General features: G+C 36.6%; 1 protein-coding gene across 6 annotated transcripts in view; it reads left to right on the plus strand.

Moving 5' to 3' along the window:
- DLG2 (discs large MAGUK scaffold protein 2) overlaps positions 1–13,619 on the plus strand; it is a 2,323,126-nt gene that overhangs the window by 17,562 nt on the left and 2,291,945 nt on the right. For all 6 annotated transcript variants that reach the window (XM_059883216.1, XM_059883213.1, XM_059883215.1 and 3 more), the window contains exon 2: positions 1,197–1,328. In XM_059883216.1, coding sequence (XP_059739199.1) covers positions 1,197–1,328 — 132 coding nt within the window. The remainder of the gene's footprint in view (positions 1–1,196; positions 1,329–13,619) is intronic.

The following is a 13,619-nucleotide window of genomic DNA, read 5'->3' on the forward strand; positions in this document are numbered from 1 at the left end:
AATTGTCACCTACTACACACACAGACACTGCCACTTTGGTGACTTTTTCAGGGATATTTTGTTGTCTGGGCAACTAATACTTTGTCGTGTGAGCAGTTCAAGAAGCCATAGTATAACAGTGGGTATTAAGAATGCCTGTAGTATTTGTGTAGGCAAAGTGGTTTGGAAGAAGAGTGACAGTGATTACTTTTAACTGTCAGAGATGGTTTTATGAAATAGAGAGCATTTGTGTGTGTGTGTGTGTGTGTTGGTCGTTCAGTTGTGTCTGACTCTTTGTGACTCCATGGACTGTATGTATTCCACCAGGCTCCCCTGTCTGTGGAGTCCTCCAGGCAGGAATACTGGAGTGGGTTGCCACTTCCTTCTCCAGAGAACATTTGAGTTAGGTCCAAATTAAGGGAAGATAAGTTTTCAGTTGACTTCTTGATTACTTTCTATGCGCTAGGTATTGTACTAAGCATTTTGTAATTTAATCCTGCTGGCTGTAAGGAAACAAGCTCAGAGAGGTTAAGTAACTTATTGACGGCCACACAGCTAGCAAATAGGTTTCAGACCCAGACCCAGCTAACAATAAACTCTTTCTAATGTAGCATACTAATTCAAGGAGGAGAGAGGGCTATGGGGGAGGATATTCCAATACAGAGAGCAGGAGGAGCAAAGAAAACTACACAGGTATAGAAAGTGTGTGTGTGTACGTATGTGTGTGTGGGGGGCAGAGTGGAGAGTGAAAGTGAGTAATCCACTGTGGCTTTGGCACTGTGTGTAAATGTGTGAAGGGGGTGAAATAATATATAGTGGGAAATAAAGACTGAAAATATAGCTTGTAAACAGCTTATGGGATGGTGGTCTCAAAAGTTACATTAAGGAATCTGGACATTATGTTGTAGGAGGTCACAAATTTTAAGATAGTTTTCCTGACAGAGTCTTATCTACTGTGTGAATATCAACTGGTCGGCATTCCATATGGACTTTTGCCTTGTTTCATAGTTGCAAATTCTTTTGGAAGACAATAGAAATAAAAGTGGGTTCTTAAAATTGAGTTCATTGTAATTATCAATTTTAAAAGTAGTTTATGGAATTCCTGATTAGTTATTATTCTGTGTTATGAAATTAGGAATACCATTAGACAATAGTTTAATGTTAGATTACTGTTTTTCTGAGACCATAAGATAGAATTTTAAAATCATGTTTTTCAGATACTGACCGAGCTTTGTCATTACTGGAAGAATACTGCAAAAAATTAAGGAAACCAGAGGAGCAGCAGTTGAAAAATGCTGTTAAAAAGGTGATGGGTATCTTTAAGAGCAGCTTATTCCGAGCTTTGCTAGGTAGGTATTAAAAATTATTCATCATCTTCGCAATTAGAATTGGGCTTAATTGTTTGAATATTGTTGTCAGAGAACCTGATATTAACCAAATTTGAAACTGAAATATTTTTCTTGATATCAGGTAGAAGGAAATATTTTTTTTCATTTTCTTATTTCAGCTTATCTTAAAAAAGAACTGCTATAAGATGGAAATAAGTATATGTTAATAAAAATAAAAGTATTGAAAGAATGTTTTGTATAGGAAGACAAGTAAACACAGGAGAAAGCTGGAGTAGTTTATTTCAAAAATTGAGGAAAAATGTGCTAGAGAAGGAAGTTGCTTCCTTCTGGAGAAGGACTTGCCTGACATGAATAGTGATGGGTCACATTCTATTCAGCTAGGATTATAGTTCTAGTCTTACCTTCTTCAGACAAAACTTAAAACACTATTTTTCATCTTTTTGCTTCTCTCAAAAAATCTCATGATTCACACTGAAAAATTTATTGATGAAAATTTCAATACTTTGTCAGTTTTTCATGAATTGAGCTACATAATGTTTAACCTTCTGTTTATTCTTGAATTTATGGTTTATTTATGTATATCTTTATACATACATTTTTGCATTTATGCAGATAATTTTAAATTCTTTTTTTTAGAATTAAACTAGTAAAGATACAAATACCTCCCCCCAACAAAAGTGACCAACAGTTTTAAAAAGGACTCAATTATAGATTCTGCTAAATTTAAACAGTATATTTTAGAGAAATAATTGCATCTACTAGACATTATTACTACTTTTTCCAGGTTTGATGGTTACTGATATAAAAAATAAAAACATGAATTTATGAGAATTAGTCTTGAAAATATTTTGTGCTTTTATTATAATAAATGTTTATACTTATTGACAAAACTACAACTCTATGGTTTATATTTAAGAAACCATTCCTTTTTGAAAAATTGAAAATCAATCTATTGAGTAGAAATAGTAAAAGCTCTATAGGATTATTTTGTCTGTGGATTAATTTCTTTGAAATATTCTTTTATGGCTAGTAAGAATTAATGACACACATAACTATAATCATCTTAGTTGGGATTAAATAAAAGCAACTCTAAATGGACTCTTAACGAAATTTAAATAAACCCTGTCATTAGAGAATAGTATTTTAGAGAACATTTTTTAAGCAACAGATTTTTCAGTTAAAAATTAATAGTTTTATTAAAAAAAATTAATAGTTTTATTAAGACCATTAACTGAATGGCCATACTTCTAAATAGATTTGTATGATGTGCTTAGATAAGATTGGGCTATGTCTTTTGATTGAGTTTTTAAGAACTTTATTTAGGAAGAATATTGTTGAATGCTTTAGATAATTCTACCAGAATAATGTATTCATTTGGCAGTGCAGCATCATTACATGAGGAATAAAAAGACGAATGACAAAGAGTTGTATTTTGCCATTGTTTTAAGTGAGTGATAGATAACTTGGCAGAAAGCCTATAGAGTAGTTGAATTTCTCTAATAAAATGAGAGGTCACAGTAATCTGTAAAAAGCTGTTACATAAGTAATCCTGATGCCCAGCTTTGAATGGATAGATTTGTTTTGGCTGGTCTTTTAAGTCATTTTGGAATAAACCAGACTGCAAAGAATGGAGCGATGCTATACAATGCAACATAATTTTCTATTAAATTTTATTGGTCTCACTGTGCATTTTTTTTTTAAGGACCCAGAAAGGAAAAACTACATAGCCCTGTGTATCCTGAAGGGGATTGTATCTTTATAAAAGGATAAGTAGGGAACCATTGATAAACAGGGGATTATTTTTACTGGGTATTTTGCTTTCTGTTTCAACCAACCTCCCTTCCCCTTCTTTTTTGCTGCACATAATGGAAAATAGTGGCTTTAGCCCATTATTCTGATAATCAGGTAGTATGTTGAAATAATGCCTTGCATGAATCTCAACTGAAGAAAATAGGAGGCACTCATAGTGCAGAAAATCCAATACAAGTGTATAGTAGGGTAAAACACTGTTATTGCAGAATGTGCTGTATCATTTACAGGTGACTCGGAAACCAGGCCTTGTCTCAGTAAATGAAAAGCATCACTTTGAAAATAAATAATATCCTTCTTTTGTGAAAAAAGAAAATGCAAACACTAGTCTATCTTAGATGGTATAATCTTTGAGCACAGAATTCTGTCTCCATAGCTTTGATCATTATTATAGTGTGTAAAAGCATTTTATAAATGGGTTCTGTGATAATAGGATGGGGAGTGATAGCAAAGGTATTGTTTTTTTATTTTTAAGGTATAACTTTATCTGATTATAAGTATGCTGTGCTTAGTCACTTAGTCGTGTCCGAGGCTTTGCGACCCCAGGGACTGTAGCCTGCCAGGCTCTTCTGTCTGTGGGAATTCTCCAGGCAAGAACTCTGGAGTGGGTTGTCATGCCCTCCTCCAGGGGATCTTTCCAACCCAGGGACTGAATCCAGGTTTCCCGCATTGCAGGTGGATTTTTTACTGCCTGAGCCACTAGGGAAGCCTGACTATAAGCATAATATATGCTAATTATGGAACATTTTCAAAATAAAGTAAAAGAAAATTTCTCTTGTGATAAACAGTGTGAATGATAAACTGTTTGATTAACTTTCTTCTTTCTTGCTTCTTTAGGCCCTGTATTCTGTTTTGATTTTCCATTTACGAATAACTGAAAGTATAAACACAAAGACCTTAATTTTTAAAAAGTTAGTAATTAATGTTCATTTATACACAAAAAGAAAAATGCCTAAAATAGCAAAGCTGCACACTTCGATGTTAGGCTTAGGGTGACATCTTGTGGAAATACTAAGGAAAATGTTTTCTCCAGTGGATGGCTTTATGATGATTGCACTATTAGCACTTTTCAGAATTTGAATATAAGTGAATTCCACGATATTTTACAACTTAAGTCTCTTCATTTAGCACAGCTAAAGCAGTCGGATTTTCAAGGGACTGTATTAGATTATTTATCCTTTTTTTAGGAGCAAGATGGAATGTTTTCCTTTTTGTACGTCTCTGCCAGATCTACTTTGAAAATTTAACGATCTGTGTTAGCACCATAATTATCTGTAAAGACCATTTAAATCATGTAATCGGTTAGTTCATTTTTGAATTATGTACCATGAAATTTCTTTGCTTTGATACCTTATTGAAAATTGCCTTATTTATTTATTACTTTTATGTACCAGTATGGACAGAACATGTATGTATATTTAGTACCTTTCAACCCCTTCTAAAATCTTGTTAGCATTGTTTAATCTAATTTTGTTTTCTCTTACTTCACTTCAGTGTTTGAGGGGGAACCTGGGGGGAAGCCTTAGAAGAGAATGGGTAGTAGTGATTGTTTCCTAAAAACTCTGCTGGTAGCATAGCAACATCTTAGAAAAGAACTTATCTTGCTTTATGGTGGCTGAATGTCAGATTTTGTGTTAGAGTAAAATATTTTTTATTTTCATAAACATAAGTATAGACCATATGGAATTATTAGCAATAGAGGTGACACAGTAGATATACTTACATATTGGGATTTATCATCTCCTTCTACCTGTCCCTACCTATTGAAGCCTTCTACCATGTCCTTACCTGTTAGCAGCTTTAACCAGCCCTTTCGTTATGTCTCATAGCACTTTGTTCATATTACTATAAAGCACTTGTTATGTTGCCTTATGACAAATTGAGTATATTACTACTCCCTCAATAGAATGTAATAGCTTGAGAGTTGAGGTTATATCTATGTAACATTTGTACCCTCAGTTTGTGGGCTTTAATAATAATATGTCATCAACACATTTTATGTATTCAACAATTACTTAAAAAATACCTGTTATGTGTTACACATTATGCTTGACAATAGGGATATAACACTAAACTATCTGTTCAGTTGCTCAGTAGTGTCTGACTCTTTGCGACCCCATGGATTGAAGGCTTCCCTGTCCATTACCAACTCCTGGAGCCTACTCAAACTTGTGTTCATCATGTCAATAAACTGTAGAGGAGAGAATAGTGCTTGCCCTTATGGGTGAGAGAAATCAAGTGGAGAAAAGAGATATTAGGTATGTGATTAGTGAGTCATTTAAATATAATAGTGATTAGTATTATAAAATTGATCTGTATTAGAGTTTTATCAGATTTTAGTTTGAGTAAAAAAAATTGCATTTTTTCTCACTGTAGTAATTCTAACATGTTGGGTTGGCCAAAAAAATTGTGTTTTCCTGTAACAGCTTATGGAAAATCCTAACAAACTTTTTGGTTTGTTATTTATTTCAAAGTAATATCTATTTACAAACATCATAGTTATTCTGGTCTTAATTTGTTTTTGTAATAATTTTTGCCACCTGATCATAAGAAACTGAAATAATTTTTTGTAGATTATAGTGAAATGGTTATATAAATTTGGAACAACTTGACTCTAATCCTCCAAAGCAGAGGTTCTCAGAGTGTGGTTCTTGGATCAGCAGCATCAGCTTCACTTGGGAATTTGGTCAGCATTGCAAATTCTTGGGCCTCACTCCAGACTTACCGAATTACAAACTCTGAAAGCAGGGTGCAGCAAATATTGTTGCAATAAGCCTTCCAGGCTATTCTGAGGCATGCTAAAGTTTGAGAACTTGTGTTCTAAATAGTTAGAAATTTGGCCACTCAGGGAAAGAAATATAGTATGTGAACAGCATTAATAAATTTGGGAAAATATGATGGTGGCATTTCTTCATTCTTGAGTTTTATAAAAATTTAGTTTGATCTGTGTCAAATATAATGAGCCATTATATTATCATTCTGGGATATACAATAGTGTATCTGAAACATTGAAGTGGGTTTTTTCCCTGTGGATACTTCATGGTAGTTTCTACCTATGGAACTGTGAATAGAGAACAAATAAGCTACACTGAGATGCCGTTGTTGGCACATGCGAAGCTCAGTTCAGTTCAGTTGCTCAATTGTGTCTGACTCTGCGACCCCATGGACTGCAGCATGCCAGGCTTCCGTGTCTATCACCAACTCCCGGAGCTTACTCAAACTCATGTCCATCCAGTTGGTGATGCCATCCAACCATCTCATCCTCTGTCGTCCCCTTCTCCTCCCACCTTCAATCTTTCCCAGCATCAGGATTTTTTCAAATGAGTCAGTTCATTGCATCAGGTGGCCAAAGTATTGGAGCTTCAGCTTCTAGACAGCATATTAAAAAGCAGGGACATTACTTTGCCAACAAAGGTCTGTCTAGTCAAAGCTGTGGTTTTTCCAGTAGTCATGTATGGATGTGAGAGTTGGACTATAAAGAAAGCTGAGCACTGAAGAATTGATGCTTTGAACTGTGGTGTTGGAGAAGACTGTTGAGAGTTCCTTGGACTGCAAGGAAGGTGAATGTTAGGTTCTTAAATACTGAGATCTACTCTGTTCTTGTTAATTTGTTTACAATACCCATTTCAGTAGAAAGAACGCAGGTATTTCAGTTATTACAATTTAGTAATAATAATTAATAAGTTATTTATGAGGTATTTACCTCCTTACATGGACATGTGCAGGTGGATATTATTAAAAACCAAATTCCTACCCTTGAGGATGTTAGGATCAGTTAGGAAGGTAATATTCACATATATTCTAACAAGTATTACGTAGAATATAACCGAGGCTTAAACTCTGGAGCTTAGACCAAAGTGCTGTAGGAGTCCAAAGAAGCATGGATTCATTGTAGATTGGTGTTACTGGGGAAGATTTGTTTTTACAAGATGTAAACTTGAGCTGGATCTTGTCAGTGACAGGATTTGGGTAAGAAGAGGATAGAAAAGGACATTTTTTCCTCATCCATTTATCTAATTATCCATGTATCCATTTGTTCATTCAAACACTGAACACTGTGCCAGATATAAAACTGTAGAGAAAAGCATTAAATTAAATTGCATGAATAGTTTATATTTACCATTGCGAAAATGCTACAGTGGTGAAGTAGAGAATGTTGTGGGTGAGAAGCTTAACTTTAGCAGTGGAATCAGGGTGAGCTATCTTAGGGAAGTGGCATTTGAGGTGATAACAAACAGATTCATAGAAATCAGAAGGAGAGTGAGGAAATAGATGTGACTTAAACAACGTTCAAGATATTCTTGATATTTATACTTTAAAAATGTTCTCTCAGAGCTGGCTAAAGGATCGTATTAGACTTAAATCTTTTCTGGAGACTTGTTTAAGTTTGAAGATACACTTGAGAAACAAGAGTGGTAAGCAGAAAATGGGGCCCAAACAGTTCTTATAATTCCCTTTGTTAAACTGCTATATACTGAGTGTGATTAGTTGTGTGCTTTATGTCAAGCAGGATCAAATATTTCTAAAGTTAATTTTGACACTTTCAGTTGGATTGCCACCAAGAAGTTTGTCTCTGGACCTTTTATATTTGTTGCAGGATTTATGTCACCAGATGGCACCATTTAACTAAATTTATGTACTATGGATGCTGATAAGGCTGATTGTTTTCAAATGAAGAATGTTTTTATTTGTGCTGTAATAGAAATAGCCCCAAATTAATTTCTTTTGATAGCATATTTGACTTCTATACACAGTATGGTAATGAAACCCCAAAAGTTTGTTGGGAGCTTGAAAGCATCTGGTAATTTCTGATAAGGTACATAATAAATGAAAATTTGGTGGTGATCACTATCACTGATATATGGAATCTGGTGAAAAAGCAGAACACAATAGGCTACCCTATCTAGATTTTCCCAGAGCTAGTAATATTATGAATATTTTAGCTTTGAATTTAACTTTCATATATAGGGAGTTGGTATGCATAATAACAAAAATACAGAGAAGATTCTAAAAGGTTGTTTTAGAAATAAGCCTTTTCAAGATGTTTAGAAATATCATGGTAGTAGTATATTAAATAATTTTGTCAATAGAGTATATGTTCTCTTGAATTGTGGAACTAATAAAATTAATAGAACATGATATAGAATTCTTTCTTAGTATAAATATTTATCCCAAGAAACTGAATATTTGTTCTTAGTTAAAAACTTCCTTAATGTTTTCCCTGCCACTAAGCAAAATTAGTTATTTTCTCTCTTACGTCCCTATAGTATTTGTTAGTATTTCTGGTGTAGCAGTTACTCTGTTGTATTATTATTAATTGATTACATGTTGGCCTCCCTCAATAGACTATGAGCTTCTTGCATACAGGAACTGGTTCTAATTCAGTGTGTAGCAGTGTCTGCCATGGACTAGTCCATCATTAAATTTATTCATTTGACAGAATCTATCTTGAATATGTCCTATTTAAGAGACACTCAGGCTCTGGGTAGTCAGTAAGAAGAGAGATGTAGACCCTATTGTCATGAAACTCAGGGTCTACTAAGGGAATCAGACAATTAGTACAGCTGTGAAAAATACTTTGAAATAGTTATTTGGATCAAATAGTAAAATAAGGAATTACATCAACTAATATAATTCATATTATTGTGGATTGTGTTTGTTTAAAAATGTTTAGATAGTATCTGTTAAAGGAAACCTTCCAGTAGTCTTCTGTTATCCTTGGAATGAAATTTGAACTTCTCACCTATAAGGCTCCCTATCACCTCTACCTACCTCTCATCTCTTAGCACTCTTCCCTACTCTATATTCCAGCCAAAATGGCCTTCTCTCTGCTTCCAAATGCTGCCCCAAAGCACTTTACATGCTTCCCTTTTGCTTGGAGCACTTTCTATCTAGATCTTTGCCTAACTTCGCTTATCTCATCGTTTAGGTCGCAGTGCTTTGAAAATGCCTTTTAATCTCACTTCTCACCTCTGTCCCACCCCCAAGTCACATCTATCACATTACCTGTCTTATTTTTGTCACTATATGTATCACTATGAGAAATTTTATTATGTAGTTTTTGTGTGGCTTTCTCACTAGAATGTAAATTCTGTAGGAGCAGCCATCCTGCTTGTCATAATCATTGCTGTATCTTTTATATTAGCTTGGTGCCTAGAACATAATAGCCATGAAATAAATATTTGTTGAATGAATGAATGTTGGCTGCATGCCTAGGTCTCTGTTAGATTCCTGTTTAAGTTAGACTCATTTGAAAGGAGAGAAAATCTTCAATAAGTAGTTTTTTTTTGTTTTTGTTTCTTTATGTAGGCAGTTGCTAGCACTAAGTGAGCATCACAGGAAAGGTCCAGCTGGTGTCTCTATGACTGGGAATTATAACATGAGTTCAGGAAGGAGCGTAGTGCCTGTAGAGCCCAGGGCAGGTGTTGTCAGCCAGGCAGAGCACCTGGAACTTTGCCTAAGCCAAAAGAATGGGTCTCAGTTACCAGCAAGCAAACTTCTGCATCAGAGGCTGGGAGTATGCCCAATGAGCAAATAGACAGGGACATTGCTCAAGGACCAGAGGAGCTGAATGACAGTGTGTTGATCCAGTGAACCCAACCTGTTTCTACCCCATGACTATGATGGCAGAGAAAACGGCTGTCTCCCCCCAGAACTGTCTATGCTTATATCAGATCAGATCAGATCAGATCAGTCACTCAGTCATGTCCGACTCTTTGCGACCCCATGAATTGCAGCATGCCAGGCCTCCCTGTCCATCACCAACTCCCAGAGTTCACTGAGACTCACATCCATCGAGTCAGTGATGCCATCCAGCCATCTCATCCTCTGTCGTCCCCTTCTCCTCCTGCCCCCAATCCCTCCCAGCATCAGAGTCTTCTCCAATGAGTCAACTCTTCGCATGAGGTGGCCAAAGTACTGGAACTTCAGCTTTAGCATCATTCCTTCCAAAGAAATCCCAGGGCTGATCTCTTTCAGAATGGACTGGTTGGATCTCCTTGCAGTCCAAGGGACTCTCAAGAGTCTTCTCCAACACCACAGTTCAAAAACATCAATTCTTTGGTGCTCAGCCTTCTTCACAGTCCAACTCTCACATCCATACATGACCACAGGAAAAACCATAGCCTTGACTAGATGGACCTTTGTTGGCAAAGTAATGTCTCTGCTTTTGAATATGCTATCTAGGTTGGTCATAACTTTCCTTCCAAGGAGTAAGCGTCTTTTAATTTCATGGCTGCAGTCACCATCTGTAGTGATTTTGGAGCCCCCCAAAATAAAGTCTGACACTGTTTCCCCATCTATTTCCCATAAAGTGATGGGACCGGATGCCATGATCTTCGTTTTCTGAATGTTGAGCTTTAAGCCAACTTTTTCACTCTCCACTTTCACTTCTAGGCATTATTTTAGGAGAAGCAGGAGGAGGGTAGGCTATATGAATGAACAGTTTTATATGAGACTTTAAATTATTGAGCCAGACTACACTTTAAACTGGATTGAGTGGCCACTTTTCCCATTTAGCTGGTGACTGAAGGCTTCTGAAGCAGTTGAATAAAACATAGACACAGTGAAGAGCTATATATTTTGTTTGCCGCCATGCCACTTATACCATGGTGTGGTAGAATTTGCGCCTGTGATCCTGCAATACTAACCCATAGATCTCAGTGTTGGTTCTTACTTCATACTACTTTCCAGTTTGGTATTGAATGTTGAAAAATATTAACCACAAGTAGGAACAATGGAAAAAAAAATCACAAGTATCTTATAGGGAAAGGGGCTTCCCAGGAGGCATTAGTGGTAAAAGAACCTGTCTGCCAATGCAAGGGACATAAGAGATGAGGGTTCAGTCCCTGTGTTAGGAAGATCCCCTGAGGAGGGCATAGCAATCCACTCCAGTACTCTTGTCTGGAGAATCTCATGAATAGAGGAGCCTGGTGGGTTTCAGTCCATAGGGTCACCCAGAGTCAGACTCAACTGAAGTGACTTAGCATGCATGCACATCTCATAGGGAAATCTTTTTGTTGTTGTTTTTTAGTCGCCAAGTTGTGTCCAACTCTTTGGGACCCCATGGATTGCAGCATGCCAGGCCTCCCTGCCCCTCACCATCTCCCAGAATTTGCCTAAGTTCATGTCCATTGAACTGATGATGCCATCCAACCATCTCATCCTCTGTCACCCTCTTCTCCTTCTGCCTTTGTATAAAAAGGCAAAAAGAGGGAAGCCTTTGCCTTCATCCTGTTAGCTCTGGTCCCTGGCAAAAGATGGAAGTGGTGGAGAGTGAGGAACATTGGTCTACCTTTGTTTACATGAGTCTTTCCTAAGAGTTGCTTAAGAAAACATTTCTTCTCCACCTTATTTCTTGCTCGGAAACTACAGAACTTCTTAGACAATATTAGGAATTCCAAACATTGCAGTACTAACCTACAGATACCACAAAGCATAAATTTTCCTGGTTCCTAGTTTCAGAGACTGTAAGTTTTACCTTATATTCAGTTTCCAGTTTGCTGTCAAAATAGTAAATTTTCATAAAACTGTAAGATTAGAGTTTTCTTTGCAGGACCATATACATGCATATTGAGTCATCAAATGTACCTAGAACCACCAAACTCAAGTGGGCATGCCAGTTCTTACAAATCTAGTTAATCATGAATCCCTTAAAAATTTAAAGCATTTTTAAATTGACAGAAACAAATTATACTGAATATTAAATAATGCATTCAGAAACATGTTTGGTTTTAAAAATAAACCATTTGAAAATAAACTATTCAAAAATAAACCTTGTTCTTTAGAAATAGTTGCTGCAGGAGTTTTTTGAAGACGGGTTTAAGAGCTCTTCAACTGATCAAAATAGGACAGTAATTATATACATATATAAATGTGACTTCAGTCACTCAGTCGAATGTGACTTAGATTTCATTAATTGGGGTACTTAATATCGTCAGCAAAACCTGTTTATTTAAGGTGCAGGACTCCAGTTAGTAATTTTTCTGAATATATGTTCACTTTTTTCTTGCTTTCTTCCTTATACAAATTTAATTTTCTTAACTATATGTTTTCTAGAAATGGAAGCCCTGGAGATATAGAAAATTTAATATATTTAGTAGGGCTCTCTGCAGGTACTAAACAAACTTTGGTACAGGATACTTCCATTTCCTGAGTTTGAGTGTTTATAATTGTAACTTGGAAGAGCTGGACGAATGCAATGACTTTCTTTATAAACATGTATGATTATGAAGAGGAATATGACTCTGCATATTGAATGACGTATATAGGAACATGGACAGCAGTTTTCTACATAATAATTTCATACTTTCAAATTTGAATGATTGTCATTATTTTGCCTTTGTTTTTGGATAGTCCAGTTCCTCGCATCAGATTCTTGATCTCTGCTCTAGTAGTAATCTCTTCCTTCACTGTATCTCAACCACCCATTGTTAAATTTTACTCTGTACATCTTAATATAATTAATAACCACATTTTTCTAAAAAATGTCAGGTTGTAAACATTCTGTGACCATCACTAATCACCTTTTATTGATACAGTTCATTTATGTATCTCCCATACAAACTATTCTTTGATTCCATCAGTTCAGTTCAGTTCAGTCACTTAGTCACGTCCAACTCTTTGCGACCCCATGAACTGCAGCACGCCAGGCCTCCCTGTTCATCACCAACTCCCAGAGTTCACTCAAACTCGAGTCGGTGATGCCATCCAGCTATCTCATTCTCTGTCCCCTTTTCCTCCTGCCCCCAATCCCTCCCAGCATCAGGGTCTTTTCCAATGAGTCAGCTCTTCGCATGAGGTGGCCAAAGTATTGGAATTTCAGCTTCAGCATCAGTCCTTCCAATGAACACCCAGGACTGATCTCCTTTAGAATGGATTGGTTGAATCTCCTTGCAGTCCAAGGGACTCTCAAGAGTCTTCTCCAACACCACAGTTCAAAAGCATCAATTCTTTGGCACTCAGCTTTCTTTATAGTCCAACTCTCACATTCATACATGACCACTGGAAAAACCATAGCCTTGACTAGCTGGACCTTTGTTGGCAAAGTAATGTCTCTGCTTTTTAATATGCTGTCAGGTTGGTCATGGAGAAGGCGATGACACCCCACTCCAGTACTCTTGCCTGGAAAATCCCATGGACAGAGGAGCCTGGTAGGCTGCAGTCCATGGGGTCGCAAAGAGTTGGGCATGACTGAGCGACTTCCCTTTCACTTTTCACTTTCATGCATTGGAGAAGGAAATGGCAACCCACTCCAGTGTACTTGCCTGGAGAAGCCCAGGGACAGGAGAGCCTGGTGGGCTGCCTTGTATGGGGTCACACAGAGTCAGATACGACTGAAGTGACTTAGGAGCAGCAGGTTGGTCATAATATTCCTTCCAAGGAGTAAGCGTCTTTTAATTTCATGGCTGCAATCACCATCTACACTGATTTTGGAGCCCACAAAAATAAAGTCAGCCATTGTTTCCACTTCTTCCCCATCTA

The sequence above is a fragment of the Bos taurus genome, chromosome 29 (assembly GCF_002263795.3).
Source record: "Bos taurus isolate L1 Dominette 01449 registration number 42190680 breed Hereford chromosome 29, ARS-UCD2.0, whole genome shotgun sequence".
Lineage (NCBI taxonomy): Eukaryota > Metazoa > Chordata > Mammalia > Artiodactyla > Bovidae > Bos > Bos taurus.